This window comes from Mesoplodon densirostris, chromosome 10, assembly GCF_025265405.1.
Source record: "Mesoplodon densirostris isolate mMesDen1 chromosome 10, mMesDen1 primary haplotype, whole genome shotgun sequence".
NCBI classification, from domain to species: domain Eukaryota; kingdom Metazoa; phylum Chordata; class Mammalia; order Artiodactyla; family Ziphiidae; genus Mesoplodon; species Mesoplodon densirostris.
In genome coordinates this window covers 98,752,542-98,775,364 of record NC_082670.1, presented here as the reverse complement: position 1 = coordinate 98,775,364, position 22,823 = coordinate 98,752,542, and the positions used below count along the sequence as shown (strand labels likewise).

At 49.8% G+C, this 22,823-nt stretch overlaps 1 protein-coding gene and 1 long non-coding RNA gene across 3 annotated transcripts in view; one reads left to right on the top strand and one right to left on the bottom strand.

Moving 5' to 3' along the window:
* The window catches only part of LOC132496706 (uncharacterized), a 134,275-nt gene extending 128,195 nt beyond the window's left edge, over positions 1-6,080 (top strand). For both annotated transcript variants that reach the window (XR_009533519.1, XR_009533518.1), the window contains exon 6: positions 6,030-6,080. This is a non-coding gene — a long non-coding RNA (uncharacterized LOC132496706). The remainder of the gene's footprint in view (positions 1-6,029) is intronic.
* Positions 1-22,823, bottom strand: part of ITPR1 (inositol 1,4,5-trisphosphate receptor type 1) — a 324,401-nt gene that overhangs the window by 8,905 nt on the left and 292,673 nt on the right. The window contains exons 54-58 of the mRNA XM_060109116.1: positions 21,982-22,074; positions 20,645-20,784; positions 19,900-20,065; positions 16,703-16,863; positions 170-331 (exon numbers count right to left, since the gene is read on the bottom strand). Of these exons, the coding sequence (XP_059965099.1) occupies positions 170-331; positions 16,703-16,863; positions 19,900-20,065; positions 20,645-20,784; positions 21,982-22,074 (722 nt within the window). The remainder of the gene's footprint in view (positions 1-169; positions 332-16,702; positions 16,864-19,899; positions 20,066-20,644; positions 20,785-21,981; positions 22,075-22,823) is intronic.

Here is a 22,823-nt window from a genome sequence, read left to right as displayed (position 1 = left end):
GAGTTTGTCCTCTGTTGCCCGTTTCCTTTTCTATCCAGGTGATAAACTTCAGCATTTTAACATGAGCACTAGTGATTTTTTTTCCTCACCACACTTGGCGTGTGTGGTAGTGGGGGTGTGTGTGGGTGTGTGTGGGTGTGTGTGGGCAGGTGGGGTTCCTTTTCTTTACCTGGTCCTTTAACTCTGACAGCTGCCCGGAAAGATTCGTGACCAGCTTCATGGTGGACTCCAGCTTCTCCTGCAGGCTCCTCAGCTCGTTCTGCTCTCCGTCCGCATCGCTGCTGACCAGGGACATGGCTCTCATCCTCGGGAACCAGTCAAGGTTTCTCTCCTAGGATCCACGGGAAAGAAAGAGGGAGTCACTTCGAAGAGGAGAGACCACAGAGGCAGTCTTCCTGCTCCGTCTTTTCTTTGTGCCATCTTCCATCCGGCTCTTTCTGATTGCTGCAGAACCAACGTACTGTACTGTGTATTTTTTAAAACCCTTCAGTAAATATCTTTTTAGTTGAACATAATTAAACTCTCTTAATTCCTAGAAGAAATCACGTCAACATACGAGGAAGAGTGGGTTTCCAGACAAGATTCCTAACCTCCAGATACGACTACTACCACTCCATCTGGGATCTTTGCAAATGACACAGCTAATGAGATTGGAGTTTTAAAACTGTGTTAAAATGTATGTAATAAAATTTACCATTTTTAAGTGCACAGTTCAGTGGCATGAAGTGCATTCACAGCGTTGTGCAGCCACCACCACCGCCCACCTCGGGGATTCTTTTCACCTTCCCCAACTTCAGTTCCATCACCCCTGAACAGCAACTCTCCCACCCCTGGCAACCGCCTCCTGTTTGCGGCCTGCGACTTTGACGACGCTAGATACCTCATACCGTGCTGTATAGTTTTTAAAGCATTATACTTGGAAAATCACTTGCAAACACTCTACAAGTACGTGAATTTTAAGATCCCGAGTGTCCTGGGGTCGACCAGATACGTGTGTGGGTGTGTTTGCTTGGTAGAGGGCTGTTAAGAGGCTGAAAATGGGGAGCAGGTTCAGTTTCCCTCTTTGTGAACTTACGGACACCACCTCTCGACTCCTGTTTCCTTTTCCTTCCAGCCCGAAATGGCTGGTGGGTGCTGTCAGTTGGTATAAGAAAGACCCATTCAGTCTCCTTCCCTGTCTCCTCCCTTTGTTTTGATGCCTGTAAACAGTATTTCTCACCGCTGGTTAACAGAATGGACAAGCCACCTCCTCCCACCTCACTTCTTTCTGCCCACATACGCTTTTCTCATAAAAAGTACCCCTCCTGGGTGAGTTCTGTACAGAGAGGCAGGAATGAACTGTAAGAAGAGCTTCATCAGCCGGAGGTAAGGGGAGGCACACGGACTCATTCCACAGCCAGCTGGCGTCACATCTCACCTGGGCCATTCGGATCTCGTCGGGATGAATTCTAATAAACATCCTAACACAAATCACGCCCACCCCACCAACACACAGAATTTGCTGCTGTTGCTTTGTGTACACCAGAGATCAGCGGAATTTTTCTGCATAGTAAACATTTTCTGATAGTAAATATCTTTGGCTTTCTGGACCATATGGTCTCTGTCACAGCAAATCTGCTATGTAGCCCCCAAACACCCATAGGGAATACATAAATGAACGGGGGTAGCTGTGTTCCAATAAAACTTTATTTACAAATGCTGGCGGAGGGCCAGGTTTGGCCCACAGTCTGGAGTTTGCCAACCGCTGTCGTATAGAATAGAAGGCATCAACATACTCAAAATCAAGAACAAAATACCCAAGACGTCTAAATTTTAAAAAGCAAGATAACTAAACCGTGTCTTGACCTAATGCAATCTAGCAATATAGAAGCCAAACAAGAACTAGTTGAAAATAATACGAAGAAGGCATACCACAGTGGCACAAGGTGTCCCATCTACTTGAGAGCGTTTGCTTAAGACGTGGGAAGTCTAGTCGGGACTCACTAGCCTGCCAGCATCCTGAGAGCAGGAACCACCTTAGTACAGTGACTGGAACACAGCAGACCCTTGATAAATATTTGTGGAAGCAAGGGATGATAAAGCCACTGTCTCCTGGGCGGGCCCTGGTAACTAATGCTTAAATGGTAAACCTCCATTGCTTAGAAGGACTGCTGGAAGAGGGAAGTGATGCTGTTTACCTTCCTGTACCACACACACTGTGATCAACGCTCCCTTCCCATGTGCCCTGATGTTAGCCGGTACTCGTTATCAACCTCCCACCACAGACAGAGCAGTGGGCAAGAGGATGTTTGACAAAATACCCCATTTCAAAGATGGCCAGCCTAAAACCCTGGAGCATAGCCACGTCTAATCAGTTTTCTGCTGTGTGTCTACAGGGAAGAGGAGAGAGCAGACATCTGAAAACATTTAAGCACAGCAGCACCACTGAAAGGCAGCTCAGGTCACCTGTCACTGATTATACCACTGCCCCATGTTAATCCTTCACACATCATCCCACCTTCCCACTGTGCCACTCTAAGGGAAGAAGCACCTAGCTGCTCGGGGCACATGGCGGGGACAGGTGGCTGGCGGTTACTCACTCTCACTAGGCAGCGCGGGCCCCGTGACGGAGGGAGAGACGGGTGGCCAGGCTGATGGACCATGGGCACAACTGCAGCAAGGCCGGCTGTGTACCCGAGACTGGATGTCCACGGGGATGGCTGCAAATGTCTGCACACTGACCCCTGAGGAGAGCAAGGTGAAGAGGAAAGATCCAAAGTCCCACTTACACCGTCAGACTCGGGAGCACATGGACACACCATCGATGGGGATACGACAGAAGGTGACGTAGCAGGGAGTTCAGAGATCGCTAAGGCCTACGCTGCACGGTAACGCAGGACACAGCCCCAGGAGGGAGGAAACAATCCCTATATTTCAAAGGAGATCCTGAGGATGATCTGGTGTTTACAAACTGTAAACTTCTATTACTGAGTATATTTGGGGGGAAATATTTGATAGTTCTTTAGATTCAAGTCAAAAGTATAATAAGCACTCTCGGAAGAAAACATTTTTAAAAATACAGCATATTCAACGAATACTTAAGGAGCCCTTACCTTACATGCTTGGTTCTGAGGAAACAGCAGTGAGCCCCCTGCACTTGGTCACTGCCTCCTGGACCTCTTTAAAGTGAACATGGCTTTGAAACCTAAGTATGAGGTAGGGTTCCTGCCATCAAAGTGCTTGCAATTTAGTTAAGGAGAGTGGACATTTCAGTTAAAAAAAAGAAGAAACAAAGCAGCTAGGCCGTGTCAAATGAGCGGCAGGAAGAGAAGGGTCAACGTAAGGACCGACTACAGTGGTTTTGTGTGGCTGGAATCCTCTTCGGGGAGGGCCTGGGCCTGAAGGAAGGTTATCACTTGGCCAGACGAGGGGCCAGCGTGAGGGCCTTCTCAGCAGAGGGGGGGCTGGCACAGCCCTGAACCCAGTGTGGCCGCAGTTGGGGCGGAGGGCAGACAGGCAGGGCAGCAGCCCAGACCGTGGAGCACCGGAGAGCCATGCCGGCTGGGCTGGCGAGGGAGAGGGACGGTGGTGACAGGAGGTGACAGGAGGAGGCCTGGACACATGGGTGGTGGGGAAGGGGAGGAGGTGACCTGGAGCCCATGCCCGACAAGGCGCTGGCAGAGAGAGGGGACGTGTACGAGCCGGAGTGAGAGCTCACCTGCAGCCCACAGACTCCCGACATGCAGAGGAATGTACAACTGCCTAAAATGGGTAGAGAATTCATCTCAGACCTGGCTCTCAAATTTTCATGTTCATTTGCTTAACAAAACCCTCCATAAAAATAGAAAACACAGATTTCCAAACAGAGTCCACATTAAACAGGTCTTCAAAAAAGAAGACAGAAAATCCATGCAAGATTCTGTACGTAGCTTAAGTTCCTTAAGTTTAAGGAACAGTTTCTTTTCCTTATTCTAACAGCAAGCGACCACATGACTACAGATGAAAAAGAGAATTTTTCCATGGCAGATTCCCACCTTCTTCCATGGTGTATGTGATTTGATCTCTGGACTCCCAGGCAGTGATTTCAGAAAGGTCTCTGACAAATGCAAAACGCACAGACCTCATCCAACAACCGTTTACTGAATATTTCTGATTTCTGTCCCTGGCACAGGGCTGAGTGCTGAGGGTCTAGAGATGAGGAAGACAAGGTCCCTGCCCCCAAGGGGTGGAATGCAGTGCAAGGAATGTGCAGTGCAGGGCTCAGGGCACGGCTCTTCGCTTTCATGGACCCCACTGCAGGCCTAGCTCCAAGTCCTGAGTGCCCAGTGAGTATCCACTAAGCCATCAAATGGGGTCCACCGGCCTTAAAATGGCGGCTACTGGCATCTTTGCTCCACACCGCAGTGGCCAGGAGATGCGTCAGATGCTGTTCGTTTTCGCTTTATCTGTACCTCTGTAAGTGGGCTGCCACCTGTAATCCTGGGGCATGAAGGCCCTGCCCGAGGGGTACATAAAGCCATAGACAGAAATAATGCATCTTCTTAGAATGTCCATTTTAGTCAGTGGTTAACGATCCAAAATATTTTTATATTAAACTCAAAATATGCCCTGGAGAACAGGAAACCGAGTCTGATTTTAAAGGTAAAACCCCAAGATTTTAAAGAAATGTCATACTTTTCACAGGCCACTCTGTACCATGTGCCCCAATCCTGGTTCTCCATTTCATGAGAGTCCTTCGGTACAAAGGGAGGAACAGGATTTCCTGGTCGAGATGTTTACCAATTACCACCTTAAAGGTTCTCCCGGGCTTCCCTGGTGGCGCAGTGGTTGAGAGTCCGCCTGCCGATGCAGGGGAGACGGGTTCGTGCCCCGGTCCGGGAAGATCCCACATGCCACGGAGCGGCTGGGCCCGTGAGCCATGGACGCTGGGCCTGCGCATCTGGAGCCTGTGCTCCGCAACGGGAGAGGCCACGGCAGTGAGAGGCCCGCGTACGGCCAAAAAAAAAAAAAAAAAAAAAAAAATCATCCTGAGCTGTCAAGTCTAATCTCAAATTACCAGGGAGCATCTAGTGGTTAACATTAATTAACAGTTCTAGCCAGACTGTTCTCTCAGTTTCCATTCGGCTTTGCACCCTGCACTGTGGCATAAGCTCCGACGCGGTGTGGAGGCTCCCCACCAGCAGGACCCTCTGCACAGAGATCGAAATCTTTACAGGAAGATTGTTAGACTATCCCAGTCCTGGCCTTGGAGCGGAGAGAGAACACCTGAGTCCAGTCACTTTCTCTTTAGCTCAGACTTTCATAGCAAATGCTGAGCTTGTCTGAGTGCTCAGTGACTCCAGGGAAGCCTGCGCCCGTGGTTCCCCAGCCAGTCAGGGGCTGAAGGTCCATAAATGTTTGTAAAATCCTGCCTTTATGTCCATTCCAGATCAAAAACATGTCTCAGTATCCTGGCTTCTGTTGCCTTTTTAAGAAAGTCATCAACGAAGGCACTTTTGTTTATACATGAATTCATCTCGGGCTGTGTGTGTGTGCGTGTGCGTGTTCAGGAGGGTGGGTCTGGGGAGGCTCGTGGGTTCACTGCACGTCTCTCAGCTGTGTCTGTCGCTCTGGGTCTGAGGGCCCCTCTGTGCTTCCCTCACTTTCCTTGCTGCTGGCACCTCGCATACCAATGTCATTAGGCACTGTCTGCCCTGGTCCTCCTACAATCCAGCCAGTGCAGTTCCCGTCACAGCAAGCACTTCCTCTGTCAGAGCAGACAAACCGACTCAAGCCACAGCCGGAAGCAGGCTGACCACAAGTGCTAAGGTTCTGGTTAGTTCTTTTCTAGGTAAAGTTGGAAAAGTCCCTGCAAAGGCAAACATTGAAGTTTTAGACACGGGGGCGGCACTGACCTCTTGAAATGTTCTTAACTGGAAAGAGGGAGGCTGTGTGTGTGTGTGAGAGAGAAACACAGAGAGAGAGAGGAGGAGAGGAAGTTGGATTGTATGATGCAAATGCTCATCATTCTGAGAAGCGTTTGTTTTTTTTTTTTCTTCTCTTCTTCCCAGGTTCAACTGAAGAGGCTGTTCTAAGAAAGACAACTGAGATCATCAGTCACCTCCTCAGAGAAAGTCCACTGAGGGAGAGTTTTGTTTACCATGTAAACAACGCAACATTTATTGTTGAATCCCTTATTCTTTTATAGTCAGACTAGAGAATTGCAATTTTTTTTTTTTTTTTTTTGGTGGGGGCATGAGGGTCAAAGAAAGGGTCATGGGCGAGAAGATGGGTCCTGGGAAGATGGACCTGTAAGCCACAGAATCCCCTCGGGGAAGATTCAGGAAGGCAAAGACTGTCCTTTCAACTCAAATGTCAAATGCGTTTCCACTTATCTTCCCAAGCAAGACGACAAACAGGATTTTCCCAGAGTGCCTGGTGATGCTTAGGTGACAGGAGTGACTGAGGGGCAGGCCTGGAGACAGATTCTTGGCCACCCCATGTATCCAAACCTCCCCATGTATCCAAACCCCAAGAAAATGCCTGGAAGAGAGCGGAAGGGGAGGATTGAAGATAATCCTTAATTTTTCTAAAGCAGGAATATACTACACTCAATAAACTTTAAATATTTGCCCCTCTTGGGAGTTAGGGTGACTATTTGCATTGAAGAGGAAGAAAATAATCTTTAGAGCTCACTTTTCTAAGATCATGGAAAACAAACAAAACCCAGAATCCATTGCTTTGGGTGAAAAACAGTGAAAGTAACTCTAAGTACGCTCAATGACTCCAAAATTGTCATCTATTATACATTAAAAAAAAAACTAAATTGAAAAAATAGATTCCAGAGGTAAGAAGATTGAGGGTTGGGGGCTAGAGGGACAAACAGGTAGAGCACAGAGGACTTGTAGGGCAGTGAACCTATTCTGTTTGCTGCTGTAATAGTGGATCCACGTCATTATACATTTGTCAAAAGCTACAGAACGTACAACGCCAAGAGTGAATCCTAACGTAAACTACTGTCTTTAGTTAATAATGATGTATCTAGATTAGTTTATCAATTGTAGTAACTACACCACAGTAATACAGAAGTTAATAACGGGAACTGGCGGGTGAGGTGGGGAGAAGGGGGCATACGGAACTCAGTCCTTTCTGCTCAGTGTTTCCTGTAAAAAATAAAACCTATTTTAAAAAATGGATCCCACACCTGGAATTTGTTGGCCAGCCTGAAATGAAATTCAAGGGTCCAGGTCCCTGCATCTCACAGGTTTGTTTCTGTAGCAAGCCCATGTCGTCAGCGTGGCAGTGGGAAGAGCTGCGTCCTAGGATCTGGAGCTGAAGCCCTGACAGTCCAGAGTGTTCACAGGACAGTGAGCTGGGGTGAGTCAGCCAACCAGCCTGGGTTTCTGCTCCTTTTTTTTTTTTTTTTTTGAGAAAGAGATTACTGGCTACTTCACAGGGTTAATGTGAGGATCAAATGGCTGTAAGAACATGTCCCGTCAAGTGGAAAGCACTATGCACAAGTAGAGGTCAGCGTCAGTGGCCTAAGGTCACAAAGCTGGTCTGCAGCCCACGATGCCAACCCCAGGTGTGGCACCCGACTGCCACGTAAGTTAGTTCTTCCTCTCCCGGGGTGAGGGTTTCGATCTTAGAGGCACAGATTTCTCTTTTGCCGATGGAGCCACGGGAAGGGTGCCCACGCTGCTCGCAAGTGCAGGCATCAGCGTGGTCTGCTGCTCTTGTCTCAGACGACATCACCCAGACACGCTCCATTATATAATCTTCAGCTGGGATGGAATGACCACTCACCCTTCCAGACTCAGTTAATAGCTGTCCTTGGACGATACAGTGTAACAGAGACGGGCGCTGCCAGGGAGAGAACCGCACCCATTTCTGATGAAATCCCTAGGCAAAGTCAGCTGCAGGGTCACTGCTGCATGTCACTCTGGGCCCTCAGGTGAAGTGATGCCGGGCTCCCACTGGGGCCACAAGAAAACAGTGCTCCCTACCTGGAGAGGTGCAGCTGGGTCCTGGGCCCCTGGGGTGGCGGGAGGAAGAAGCCTGAGGTCACAGAGGAGGGGAGAAAGGTGGGGGATGGCCTGTGCTGGACCAGGGCAGGGCGGGCCGGATGGAGATTCCTGATGAAGAGCCCTCAGGCGAACTCGCCTTCTCCCAGGCTGGCTCAGGATGTTCTGCTCAGGCCACGTCCCCTGCACGTTCAGTTAGCTAAGCAATCTACCAGAATGTTCCTTGTGGTTACGTATGGGATTTTAACAGTTTTTCTTGGTTGTCCTCTATTCTTTTTTGCATTCCACGAGTTTTAAACTTTGATCTCTTTATACAATGATGGTTTTTTTGGTTTGTTTTTAGCCTACTTAAAAGGCTTTCCAAAGTTCTTTGCTATTGTTTCGGGGAAAAAGACTTCGTGTTTGTCTTTGGACATACACTCATGCACACCCACGTGCCACCCCGCTCGCTGCTTCACCTGCAGCAGGGTCCCGCTAGATAGTGTGTCAGCCTCTGGCTGCTGCGCTGGAAATCTCCTCCTGATTGAAATGGTTTTACTGAAGGCCAGCCCTGCCCAGACACCCTGAGAAACCGGTGATGGGAGGGTGTCGTCGTCCTCACCGTCCGGACGACTTCAGTGAGAATTCAAGGGCGTGCCATGAGGGGGGGTTTGGAAGGCAAGGTGCCCACAGCCTGAACTCTTCCGGGAGAAAGTGCAGATTCTCCAGATTCCTCAATCCTTTCCAACCGCCCCATTTTACCAACCTGCCCCTTGCACTCTGACGCACACACTCACTAGCTTGTTCACATGGGTCTCCTCTCTCCCTCCTGACACCTCCCTGCATCCAGTCCTGATACAGACCCTCAGTAGTCGTTTGAAAGTTGCTTTGTGGAACTGTAGAGCTAAAGGTGGCCTAAGAGACCCTCTGGTTCAACTTTCTCACTTTACAGGTGGTAACACGGGGGCCCTGTAAAAAAGTGCGTTTGTGAAAGGAGAAACTGAGACCTTGTCCACGTCATAACCTTTAAACACAAACAGCTATACCTAAATGCTAGCATCTTTCCCTCATTCTCACATTCCCTAGACACACACTAGTAGGCCTCATTCTGAAGAGATACATTTTAAAGAATCCTGAATATATGGACTCGATAAAAACAAATTCAGAACATTCTCATAAAGGCCAGGTGGTCACACACCTCTCAGTGGCATTGGGCACTACCGTCCGGCTCTGTCAGACGCAGTCCGTGCTCAGAGCAGAGAGGAAATGAAGGAGTGAAGGCCAGGGAGTTGCCGGCGTGGCTACGGAGCCGGGGACCGAAGGGGCAGGGCGGGTGGCCCAGTGGGGTCTGCGGTGGGGGAGGGGCAGGAGGCGGGCTCAAGGTGTGGAAGGGAGGAAAGTGCATTTTGGGAGCTTAAAAAATCTGCCGAATTGGGAGAAATGTCCGTGTAAACAAATATTTTACATACGTGTACAAACACGTCAACCCCTACACACACCCTGGGACTGACGAGCCAAGGGGAGACGCTAGCAGAGGCGGTAAACCCGCCGGCAGCCACGCTCGTACTGCGCCCAGGCTCACGGACCGCACGCGCGGGCGGACCCGAGTGCCGGGGCCCTGCGAGAGCAGTTAAGTTCACGGCTGTGCTCCCCTCGCTGCTACACACAGTGGCCTCGCACACCTCGGTGAAGGGCAGGCGTGGGAAGCTCAGAGGAGAGGGCGGGGAGGGCCCTGCGGACCCGGCTCCCATGCCCAGCGCTTCCGGACAGGAGGAAGCCGCCCACCAAGCGCGGCCGGGCAGGGGCGGCTTTGTACCTCCAGACTGGAGGGCGGGACGTGGTGTGAGCCTGGGTGGGGAAACCGAAGCTCTGCAGCTGCCATGGACACGAACCCCGGCTCAAGTGCAGAGGGTGGGGCGAGCGCGCGCCTGGCCTGCCGGGTGGCACGTCCGGTGATGCTGACGCGCTGTTTCCAGCCGCCGAGAGGCGAGTGCCAAATCCCTCTCCACTTCTCCCTCACTCCGACGTGCCTGAACTCTGCCGTGGTGTCAGCGAACTTCAGAAAGCTTTCTGGGCCGGAGGAGAGGGCAGCACAGCCTGTATCCCTACCCACCCACCGCTGAGGGCTGGCGGAGCCCCGCGGGCATCTTAAGCAACTCCGTGGCCTCCCGGCTTAGGCAGGAAAGCAGAAGACACATCTCGGGATCTTATCAACATCCCCTGCCCCACGCCCCAGCATATCCTCACTGGAATTCCAGCATAAAAGCCCAAACCCATTCCTGTACATCTGTGCAGAAGCAGAGGGCTTCCATGTCACAGTATCAGCAGCCAGGGCCCGCCTGCCAGGCACACAGTGAAGCACAGGTGAGGCGAAAACTCGGGAAAGGGGAGGTCGGGGAGTGTTAGGTGCACGCCGCTCCCTCCTACACCCGAAGTCCGAGGAGGTCAAGTGAACTGATACAAGATGGAACAAACTGGAAATCTCAAGTGGATCAGTGTCTGGGGGGGTGGGAGTAGGGGGATGGGCAGGCAGGGGGAGAGAGCGGTCTGTTCTACCTGTGAGAAAAAGTCAGCGCCAGGCCTGAGGGATGATGAATCAGAAGCTCTGATGTTGACTTTTCAGGGAGTTCTGTGCATTCACATGAGTCCCCTGGGTGTGGGAGCCCAAGTCTGGCTGTGGCTCCGGTGAACCGTCCTTCCCCTTTAACTAACCCCTCTCTCCCCCCAAATGTGGTCACCAAAGGAAATATCATCCCCTGTTCCAAGCTTAGGTGAGGGCCACGAAGTTTACCAGATTGTAGCAAGTCCAAATGAACACCTATTGCACGTACTCCCTTTATCAGAGCTGTTCTCTGCCGCTCCCGAACTCCAGTCTTTTAAACAACCCCTGTAGCGCAGGACTCAGGTGGCTGCCTGACTAGTGGTGCTGGCGGCAGCTCAGAGACTGAACCCCATCGTGTTATTCGTGCGCATTCCCTAGGGGATCCTCTCTCCTGCTCTTCTCCCTACCCCCCTTTTTCCGGCCCTCGCCTGTTCTGAAGGCAGCTAATTCAGCACCGCTGCGGAGGGGCGGGGCCCGGGAGATGAGCCAGTCCTAGTCAGGAAAACCCGCTGCCTCCAGAGCCCAACGGCTGCGGGTTCTCGACACTGAGGCACGTGTGCGAGCACAGGTGGAGCCACACTGAACCTGCACATGTCAGGACACCTCCAGGGTGGGCTCATCAGCAGACCTGGATGTGAATCTCAGCCCGAGCACTTCTCAGCCGTGTGACCCTGGAGAAGCGGTTCAGCTTTCCTGGGCTTTAGGTTCCCGTCTGGGAGACGGTGATACCGCCACCTGCAATGCTGTTACGGGGACCAAACAAGATCATGCACGCAAAGCATTTATTTCAGTACCTACTGATTAAACGAGATCGATTACCACGGTATGATCCAGTCTGCTTGGGTCAGGGCAAAGCACGGCACAGCCTATAGTTCACAGGAGCACCCTCTGTGCCCCAGGATCAGGCTGGCATGGAAGAAGGTTCTCCCCAGCTAGGTCACCGTTCAGTTCACTCGTCAATTCACACGCTATGCTGGCAAAGAGGAGGGGCCAGAGCGGCCCCTGTCAACTATGGATGAGCAGTATCCCACCTGATCACCCTGTCTTTAAATGCAATTAACTCAAAAACACACCTCTGAAAATACACCTTATGTTGACAAGGTAGAATTCCAAGCTTCAGAAGGGAAATCTCTATTTTATTAGCAAAATAGATGCCTTAATATTTAAGTTAGTGTTTGGTCTTCTTTACCAACCTTCCCTCTTAATGCTTCTCGAGTTTCTAACTTTCAAGAATAACTTAAGTCTGCTTTTCAAGGACTGACTTTTCTCCCGAGCTTGACTGTCATAGAAAATTGGGCTGCTGGGTCTTTGCTTGGAATCATATATTTGATCTTTTACCTACAACGCTCCCACTGTGCAGTATTTAAATTCCTTCAGGCAAAGATACCCACAACTGATTTACCACTTATTCTGGTTAAATACATAAGCCTGCATTGCCTATCACATCATCATGTATAGACTAACACAAATTCTCATTTCGGTTGGCAATGAAGAAAAGCGCTAAACATCATTCAAGCAAGGGTGTGTGGTACATAAATTATAGTCCAGGGTTAAAAAAAACAGTCCACTTATGACAAAGGCTATCGCCAAAACTCTATGTGGTAGCACCAGACTTCAAGTTCATATGGGGAGAAGGGAACTCAGGGTTTTTTCCTCCTCCTTTGAACTGCCAGGGCTAAGTGAGGTCACTCTGTAGTCACATTTCTCTGAAAGTTCAGCCCTGTCTGGGGCCTGAGTCAACGAATCTGAGACCGGCTCTGCACTACCGGGTGGCGCTGGGAGTCCTGTAACTTAGAGAGTCACAGAAGAGGCTGAGCGTCCCGAAGTCACCTCCGCACAGTGCCACCTCCCATCGTGTGCGCAAAGCCAAGAGACGAACCCACCAGCTAACCCAGTATAATCGGGATAGAATCTAACACACAGCACTCCGGGGGCACTCCCCACGTCGCTGGAGCCCCTGGTCCTGGGCGGTGAACCCGAGCGGAGGTCAGCCCTAAACGCACAGAGAGACGTCACAAGTATCCGTGACCGACTCAACGGAGAGACAGTGATAACGTCAGCATTTAAGGACACTTAACAGTTTTAAATTTAAGAGAGAGGAAGACACAGTAATTTTCCACTGGAGGATGCCCATTCTGACTTTTCTCAGTAATAGCACGTCAACAGCCGAGACGCCTTATGCAGTCCAAGCACCTAGGAGTCAGTGTTCGCACCAGCTGTCCACGCTGCAGCCCTTTGCTTCCCGGCTGACGGCTCTGTGCCTGAGTGCTTACCACCTCTGCCCCCGGGCCCACACGTTCCTCTCCTTTCCGCCACCCCACGGACACGTGAGGGGACACTGACCCTGATTCACACATGGGTCAGGGAAGTCCCATGACTTGCCCGGGGTAACCTGGCTCGGAAGAGCCAGAGCCCAAACTCACACCTTCAATCCTCTGCTCCCAGATCCCATTCTTAGGTGGTGATGACTGTATGGGAGGCATCAGCCTGGGCCTGGCTTTGCCAGGAAAGGTCCCATCTCCAGTGAAAGGAAAGGGGATGATCGGGAGAGGGAAACCATTTTCTATTATGTTTAGAAGAAAACTAATTTGTGGGTGAACATCCGGTTGCTAAGTTCTTGGCTGTGAGGCACAGCATCAAATGCTCCTTCTTTCCAGATGTTTCCGTCTCCAGAGAGAGGTCCTGGCCCCTGACCGTCGGCCAGTTCTCGAGGGAACTGCAGCGTCAGGAGTTGGCCTCTCAAAGTCAGCTTGGGCTTCTAAGAAGCCTTCTCCCATCAGAGGCCCTGGCAGAGTCTACTAAGCAGTTGTTGGTTTTTGAGATGAAAACCTAGTTGCCATCCCTGACACCCCATCTGCAAGCAGTTGTTTTCGGGGCATCTGCAAAGCTCCCCCACCCTCCGAGCGGCCACCCGGGGCCTTTTCCATCTGGTTCTGTAGGGTCGTCTTTTGGCAACTGTGACATCCCAGTTCTTTAGGAGTCCCTGGGGTCTGAATGAACGGGCTAAAGGAGAGCTGAAGAAGAACTCAACACCCACCGCCTCGTGCCACGAAGCAAGAGGCGGTTTTCCCGAGGAACCCAAAGAGCCCGTCTCAGTCATTTCTTCTGGGACATGATAAGCCAAAGGGCCTCACGGGCTCCTGGCCGGCTTTTCCTTCTGTCTCTGACACTGCTCATCAGCTGCCTTTCTCCCTCCTGACGCTGGAGTATTTGCAGCCTCCCAGAGTTGGCTTCTTCGAGACATCTCCTGGCTTCTCCTCCCAGAGGCCAACCTCCCGAGAAGGGATGCTGAGGACCGCCCCACCGGCTGAGGCTGCCTCTGGGGCTGCCTCTGGGGCATCTGACTAAGTGAGCCCACGACCGGGGCAGGCCGGCGGGGGGAAAGAGCCTGCTCCACCGTGGCGGCTGAGTGCCCTCGGGCTGCCAGCCCCCACTGAGTGACTCAGCTGGGCACCCCCAGTTCCTAGCCCACTGTGGCTCTCCAGGGAGCCTGCCCGGCAGGGATTCATGTGGCTTCAGGGCGAGACACCGCCAGGAACGGTGTTGGCAAAATGGCATCGCCTTTTGGCTGGTGGATCGAACGCTTCCTGGGCCCTCGCCCAGCACACGAGACATCTGGTTCCTCAGCAACTTGGACATTCAGAGTTAAGAATTCTTTGATGCTACAGATTTTTAGGCTGTTTGACAAGAAGTTCTCATACAAAGGAAGATGCGGATGGGAAAGTGCCGTGAATGCAGGGGGCCCCAAGCATGCTGGGTGGCCGGATGGGGGCGACTTCTGGCTCTTAATCCTCATCAGGTGACTGCTCACAAGGCTCCTGTTAAGTCTTCATGACTGAGACAGAAACCCAAACGTGCACCAGAGTTTTCTGTGACCGTAAAGCAAGGTGATTAACAGAAAACTTCAAAACTGGCCCCCGAAAGACTTAAAGATAGGGCACATTCAGAGAGAGGCAAACAAAGTAAGGGGAGAAAAGGAACGTGTAATGAGGGTGAAAACTACAGGCTATCGCTTCTAAACATTAAAGGATTTAATGCAAATGCAGGTTGGTTTACACAATGCAGACAGGTTTGTGTCTGCATGAATGCCGATCCAACATGGTTTAATTTGGCACTGTCGACACCAGGAGGAAAAGAAAGGACCCGAAGACATTTCAGTTAATGTGTCCTGACCCCGGAAACCTACCCTGTGAACATCAGCACCCGACAACCACCAGAATTCCCAGTCTCGCGCCCTAAAAACAGACCCTGCTCCCACCTGGCCCAGAGCCGCCAGCACCCTCCCCGTGTGCCCCCAATGCTGGGGTTATGGAGTGCAGTTCCGGGTCATTAAACCCAGGCTTGCATCCCAGCTTCTGAGCTCTTGCTGGGCAGCTTGCTTAACCTTAAGCCTCCCTTTCATCTGGAAAAGAGGACATCCATCACCCTCATTCTGGGACTCGTGTCTTTTTCTCCCCCTTCTTTGTGTTATTTTTTCTCCTTGTCTTCTCCTACTCTAATCACTCTGGTCTCTCTACCCTTCTTTCCTTTTTTTTTTTTTTTTTTTAATTTGGTTGCACCACGTGGCTTGCAGGATCTTAGTTCCCCGACCAGGGATCGAACCCGGGCCCCCTGCAGTGGAAGCGCAGAGTCCTAACCACTGGAACGCCAGGGAAGTACTGTACCTTCTCTCTTTTAAAACCTTTTAAAAAGTCATCTCTGTGGTGAAACCCCATCTATTTCTCCTCACCCCCAAAGTTCTCTCTTCCTGGCTCCCCACTTTGGGTAGTTTTCTTCATTCAACACAATAAGAGACGTGGAAGAGCTTCACAGACCACAGACAGCTAAGTCCATACAGAAGAAGGAATACATCTCCTCGGCAGTCACATAACCAGTTTGGATGATAATTTCTTAAAACAGTATCTGTTTTGTCTCTTCTGTTAGACTCGTACTATTCGGCGTATGATTCACGAACCAGCAGCCTTGGCATCCCTGGGAAGCTTGTTGGAAATGCAGAATCTCAAGTTCCGCCAGTGCCTGCTGAATCAGAATCTGAATTCCAACCAGCTCTCGAGATGACTCAGATGTACATTAAATTATGAGAAGCACAGAATTAGACCTAAGGGCCTCCATGGTACAAACAGTACAGCATCCCCAGAAAGCCCCTCAGAACTAGGGCCCCGTGAGTACTGGCCTGCCTGCGTCCACCGCCAGTGATCAGCCCTCACCTGGGGTTTCTTTGCATAAAAAGCTTTAAAATCACATCTGCATAAAAAAACACGGAAGGGCTCATTTAGGATAACTTATACCTGGGCAGAGTGCTCAAGTCCTTGGCAACAGGAAGGAGACCAGGGCATCGTGTAGTCTTTCTTCCCAGCTCATGGTCCCCTCTCCTCAGTGAGCTGGTGTAAATCACAGACTCCCTGAACTTCACAATCCATGCCTCGTTGCTTTACCACACGCCCCTGAACGTTTCCATGAAGCTCAGAACCCCAGGGATGAAAGGACAGCTGGCCCGGGACCCCCAGAGCACACGCCTGGTGCCTCTACAAAGCCCTGCCTGAGAAGAGCGCTCTGCAAACCTGCGGCACCTTCCCCCTTCCCGGGCCACGGCGGTCACGCTCCCCATCAGCAAGAAGATTAAATTGGGACTCAGATTCCTCCATCATGTGATCCCTTCCTGATGATGAGCAAACTGTCTCCCAGAAAGGCTAGGCTGAGGCCAAACAGACCAACCAGGCTGAACTACACCGAGTGATCCTTTAAAAAATATACCGCTTAGAGACCAGGTCAGATATAAGGAGAAAAAACAGAAGAGGATCCATCATCAAGAACAGAGGCCAAATACATAGAGATGGGAAGGCGGGCTACAGAGCGAGATCTAGGTTAGAAGCCCAGCCCCGGTTAGGGCGGCCGTGCACTAATCTCTCTGAGCTGCAGGGCTTCCTCCTTTAACCTGGAGGTGACACCCCCTATCTGGGGCTTCTGAAGATCACCTGCAAAGACTCACGAAGTTCCAGAGACCAGCGCCCGGTCCGTGATAAGGGATCAGGAGACGCTGCATGTTAGCTTCCCCACTGGCTCCCAGTACCATGCTCCGAGCTGAAGCCAGGCCGGCAGGCCGGAGGGTGACCTGCCTCCAGGAGCTCTTTCCGCTCACCTTGATCATTTCCGCCACGTAACTCTCAGGCCCCGTGTACTCTGTGGAGTCCTTTACTTTCACCAGGACGATGAAGCACAGGTAGTGCCACATGTTGTGCTCCTCCTTGATGTGCTCTTCGAAGGTGACAGTCTTGTTGTCGAACTTGTCTCTTTCCAAGCCTAAAAAGAGACCGAAAGCCCCGGGTAAGCAGCCGTGGTGCAGAAAAACCCACGAGACAACTGCCCATACAGAGGAGGCTGTAGTTTCACTCCTGCCTTTATAAGGAGTTGGGTTCTGTTGGCATAATAAATGCATTCACTTTTGCATCATAGCAGGAAAACCCAGGCTGTGGGTCAGATGGACTTGGGCTTGAGTTCCACCTCTGCCACTGACCAGTCACTGTTTGGTGTCTCCATGTGCCTTAGCTGCCTTCTCAGGGGATGGGAAGACAACCATCTAGGTTCCAGGAGTGTGTGTGGGTTAAATGAGCATGGGTGTGACAGGCCCGTGCACACAGGCAACCAGTGAGTGTGAAGTCCCTTCTCCCAGGTAAATGCCAAAAGGGAGACACGTTAAAAGGTTTGTGAGGAGACAGTGTAAGGACCAAAAGAACTAGACATACAGTTTAAACGCCAGCTGGTAAGTTTATATTTTGCAGAGGTATAGGTGAGCAATTCTGAAAATAGCTTCTGTGTATTCTTAGATTGAGCAAATAAATAAATATATGGTGATACTGGGAGTCAGATATCTAACTGTCAAAGAAGGGAGCACAAACATAGAAAGAGAGAGAGACAGAATAAACTCTGATTGTTGAATTGGAATTAGAGGTATGGGTGTGAACTCATCCTTTCTCATGTGTTTATAAAATAGATAGAGAACTGTGTGGATACATGTGTCCTCTAGATCTGTGCCCTAATTAGCCCTGGGAGCGGTGACACACCAAGAGGAATGAGCACACCCAGTCACCAGATCTTGGCTTCTAAATACCAGCCTCCGCTAAACAGAACCAGAGCTCTTTGGAGAAATGGCTGATACCAGGGCTGGGTCAGGGAAGACACAAGTTGAGCTTGCATCCAGAATATCTCATGGTGCTAAAAAAGTAAGAAAGTCCATAATAGATGGTGACATGGCAAAAACACAGAAGCCCACTTTGAAGGGGCTCTCAAAATCTGGGGCAATCTGAGCATCAGAATAAATTATGACAGTAAAGGATTATATAACCCATTGAATTAACTAAAAATACACAAATCCATTGTGTTACAAATACAAAAGTACAAATATACACAGGGAAAAGAGAAAGTTATTTCTTAAAGTAAAAAGCCAATTAACAAATGTAGAAAGAATAAAGTAAGAAAATCATCATTTGGCAAACATCACAATCACAGACTCAGGAAAAAACTAGATGCAAAAACTGGTGAGTTAACATTTAATTTGAGAAATAATGGGATATTTACGTTGCCTCAAAGTATCTCCTCATAAAATGGTTCTCAATTACAAAGAGCAGAAAAGTAACTTCAGTGGAGAAACAGGGCAACTACCAGCTTAACTAAAGGATCAGAGTTAATACAACCAGTTATAAGATGAACTGGCATCAGGTACCTCCTGATATGATGCACTGAGGAGAACACAGCATTCCTTTGATGTTCCTATAAAAAATGCATAATCTCAATCTTACTATTAGGAAACATCAGAAAATCCCAAACCAAGGGACATTCTACAAGATAACTAACTTTTATATGCTTCAAAAATGTCAATGGGGCTTCCCTGGTGGCACAGTGGTTGAGAGTCCGCCTGCCGATGCAGGGGACACAGGTTCGTGCCCCGGTCCGGGAAGATCCCACATGCCGCGGAGCGGCTGGGCCCGTGAGCCATGGCCGCTGACCTGCGCATCCGGAGCCTGTGCTCCACAATGGGAGAGGCCATAACAGTGAGAGGCCCGCGTACCGCAAAACAAACAAACAAACAAAAATGTCAATGGACTGAATTCAACACGTGACCTGGGACTGTCATTTGCTCTAAAGGACATTATTGGGATAAAGTGTGAACTCTGACTAGGATCTGTAGATTAAGTAAGAGCATTATATCCTTGTTAACTTCCCAATTTTGATAATTATATTGCATATATATAAGAGAAGGGTCCTATCTTTAGGAAATACATAGCACTGAAATAGGGATAAAGGGGCATTGTGCCAGCCACTCTCAAACTGTTCAGAAAAATAGTGTGTGTGTGAATAAAGAAAATGAAGGAAAAGTTGAACATGTGAGGAACTGGGGGAAAGAGTATTAGAAATTCTCTGTACTATTCTTATGACTTCTGAACTGGAATTCTGTCAAAACGAAAAGTTTTAAATGGTTTTAAGGGGGCAAAAAGCTAAGATCTTAAGCTTTTAAATGGAAAAATGATCATTCTTTGAGTAGACACACCAGTAGGGAATTTATGTATTTAGTAACTACATTATGAACAATCCTGAAATGACTACTGAGCTCCCAGATTCCTACATGATAAATCTGCATTTACATGTATTTCCTTGTAGTTGTATAGAAAATGATATCTCTGGTACCCCATGCACCTCCCTTATGTAGCAGTTTACTACTTATCATTAAGTGTCTACACAGTGCACGTGCTATGCTAGGCATGTTTCATAAACTAGCTCTCCTAAGTCCCAAGATAAGGCAGAGAAGTACATATTATTGTACCCATTTTACAGATGAGCAATAAAGGTTCAGAGATGTGAAGTGACTATACCATGGTTACACAGCTAAGTGGCAGAGGTTTAATCAGAAACCAGGTCTGACTCCCAAGCCCAAGCTCTGAACATTTTCACTAGATGTTCTTAGAGGACTCTATTTCCACTTAAAACCTGTTACCATCTGCAGTAAAGACATCCACAGGCTGGAGGTGGAGGAAAGAGCTCCATTCTGGTTACTTAGAATGGGAACAAGAGATGCTCTGGCAGCCCAACAACCATGAGACCCTGAGACACACAGATTTCAAATGATGTACGATGATGTTTCTGCTAGCCCAAACTTCATTTCTTAAAACCAACCGGCAAGTGCTGCACTGAGTCCACGGGCACTCCAGATACTCCCCAGCAGAACAGATCAGAGGCCTGCTCAGTGCCAAGGGCAGGGACACTGGGGAACAGCAGCGGCCCTTCCCACGGGGAGTCTGGGCACCCCCAGCCACTCGGCAAAAGCCAGGCTGCACCACTCACCGCAGATAAAGCACGTGGTCTTTAAGATCTCTTCCTTTTTCTGCTTTTCACTCCTCAGATCGGCAAAGGTGTCAATGATGACCCCGAAAATCAGATTAAGGACAATGATGATGACCATGAAGAAGAACAAGAGGTCATAGATCACTCGAGCAGCAAAGAGGGGCTCCTGGAAAAGAGGCGCCTCTGTCAGTGGATTATCCCCTGTCCCCAGCGCTTGGGTCTGCAGAGCTCAGGGCAGAAGGAGGGGACTTGATGCATCCAAGTCCGAGGTCCCAGCCCTCCTGGCCCACCCCAACCCCCAGCAGCGCCGTGTGCTTCGTTCGGCACGTTACACTGGGCGTCAAAGTGTAAAAGCCACAAATGCGGCTCTTTTCACACCCGCTGTGTATATTGTGAGTTCTCCAAGTGGCACGTGGCACGTGCCCGAGAGCGGCTTCCTGGGATCTAAGGGGTTTACAAGTGTGTTCATGCAGGCCAGATCTGGCCGCCGAAGGAAGGAATCGCTTCAACACACGGAGAGGAGAGCAGAAGCTGCCCCCTTCCACGCCGGGGCTTCCTCCCAGGGCTGCAACTCGACGGTGACCGGAGAGGAAAGCAGCCCTGAGCAGCTGGCTCCGCACGCACGTCTCCTCCTCACCGCTCCCAGCTCTGCCTCTGTGTCTCCGGTTTACACTGGAGCCCACTGCGTGGTGCTCTCACCACCCACCCCGCCCCCCTGCTCTTCCTTCCCCTGGGGCGCAGCTACCTCTTTGGATGGCTTCCTGAGCACATCGCCCACTCCGCCCCCGCTCCGCAGCCCGTGACTCAGCACTGTGACGATGCACATCAGTAGCGTCTCACACGTGTGCTCTTTATCTTGCTCCGTCTCTTCTGCAGGGACCCGCTCTGCGAACACGGCAGGTCGTGAGAGATTTGAAACGTGAGTGAAAAGAGATACCGGGATTTGGAGATCATGCTTCCTGAATGCCACCTCACCAGCTGACAGACAGGAGCCAGAAAGAATAAAAGAAAGGAGCCGAGCATCCAAAGCTTTCTTTTTCACCAGTTTTCATCACTAAAACTTGCTAATTTCTCAGGCCCAGAATTGCCCTTCCCTCTAGGAAATCTAAAATATTCCCTAGCGTTTTCAGATTTTAAACTACAGTGTCAGCTCTGAACAGGCGCTTGACCTTAGGTAAGTCGCTCAGTACTCTGGGTGATAAGCATCTCCCCTCTCAGCTCAGGGCCCAGGTTCCTCAGCGGGGATAGTGTAGGGCTAAATCCAGCAACATGTTTACAGTTGGTCCTCTGAATAAATCGCTTTAAACTGGAAACTGTCCATTCTTACTGGTTTTTGGAGGAAGAACTTGCTGACCGCCCTGTTCTTTTCTCCAGCTGCAGTGAGAATGGTCTTGCTAAAACACCAATCTCATCGTATCACTCCCCTCTCAACAAGCTGGATCATCCTTTAGGTAAGCTTTGACCCCCCTAGCCTGACATGTAAGACCCTTCATGATCTGGCCCTTTGTCGACCTCTCTGGCTTCACTTCTTCCGGCGGCTCTCCTTCTTCAGGATCGGTATCTCCCTAAACACGCTGTATCTACATCCAAGCCTTTAGGCATGCTGTTCCCTCCAACAGGAATATCGACCCCTCCTCCTTCGCCCAAGATTCTACTGTTTTCGTTCGGCTGTCACCTCCTGGGTGATACTCTTACTCCAGTATTAGGCTGGGTGCCTATCTTCTATATTCCATCCTTATTCTCAGCACTTAGCATCCTATCTAGTAACCACCTCTTTGCCCACCTCCCTCTCCCCCCGCCCCGACCCTGCCACTGTAGTATTATATCTTAGAGTACAACACAGTCCCTGGCAAATAGTGGGCACTCAGTAAATACTGGCTGAGTCAATGAAGCAGCTATTTTTCTTCCCACATAGCCTTCTTTCCCCCGCTTCATCCCCCTCCTCTCTCCCAGCCCTTCCTCTTTGCTACTGGCCTTACTTCTGAGCAGTGAGTCTGCTTTCATCTGCTTCCAATGTCATGTGCACCATCTAAGCCTCTGGGGGGAGCCGGGCACTAACGTGGTAACGCTGCGAGGTCCTACCTTCTTTGGGTGCCGGAGAGGAGCAGTTCTCCCCAGTCTCCACCCTACACACGTCAGAGTACAGGAACTCGCTTGCCAAACTCTCACTGGCTTCTGGAGAGAGAAGGAAATTTTATGATGAACAATCTGGCAACATATGGTTAAAATGTTTGAAGTCCCCAATTCACGGCTGATTAAACAATTCTTTACATAAATAACACCCGACAAGCCTGCATATAAATTCAAAGCAGAGATGCAATTTACACTTTCATTTGGTGATCTGTATGGGAAAAAAGCCAGAAATGTCAATTCCTGTAAGCTTACTAGAAATATCGCACTTAAATAGCACCTCTCCAACTTTAAAGACAAACAGCTGAAACTCTTCGACAAATACTACTGAACACACAGACTCCAGCAAGATTTATAACAAGTCTGCATGAGAAGCAGGAGTGGAAATCTGAGGTCCAGATCAGTTTAGTTCAGAACCCTAAGATGGTTGGCAGTGAATGCCATTTTGAGTGTCAACTTGGAGGCTGGAGTTATATGCCAAGAATGCAGCATTTGGGAGGGAGAAAAAGGCTGCCTGGCTTAGTTACAATTCTAGTTTGTTCCTTGGACTCAGGGCGCCTGGCTACCAGATGAAAAAACAGTAATATTTCACTTACTAGTGTCAAGTATTTTAATTGAGGAAAAAGGCACTTGGGTATCACTCAAGAATATGTATCTCTCTCTCAAAAGAGGAAATCTCTTCTGTTTTTTCTATAAATTAAAATCATATAAGCTCACTGTAAAACTTGCACATTGTTAAAAAAGAAAAAAAAAAAAAAAGCCCCAGAGACAGCCAGTGATTGCAGTTTGGGGGT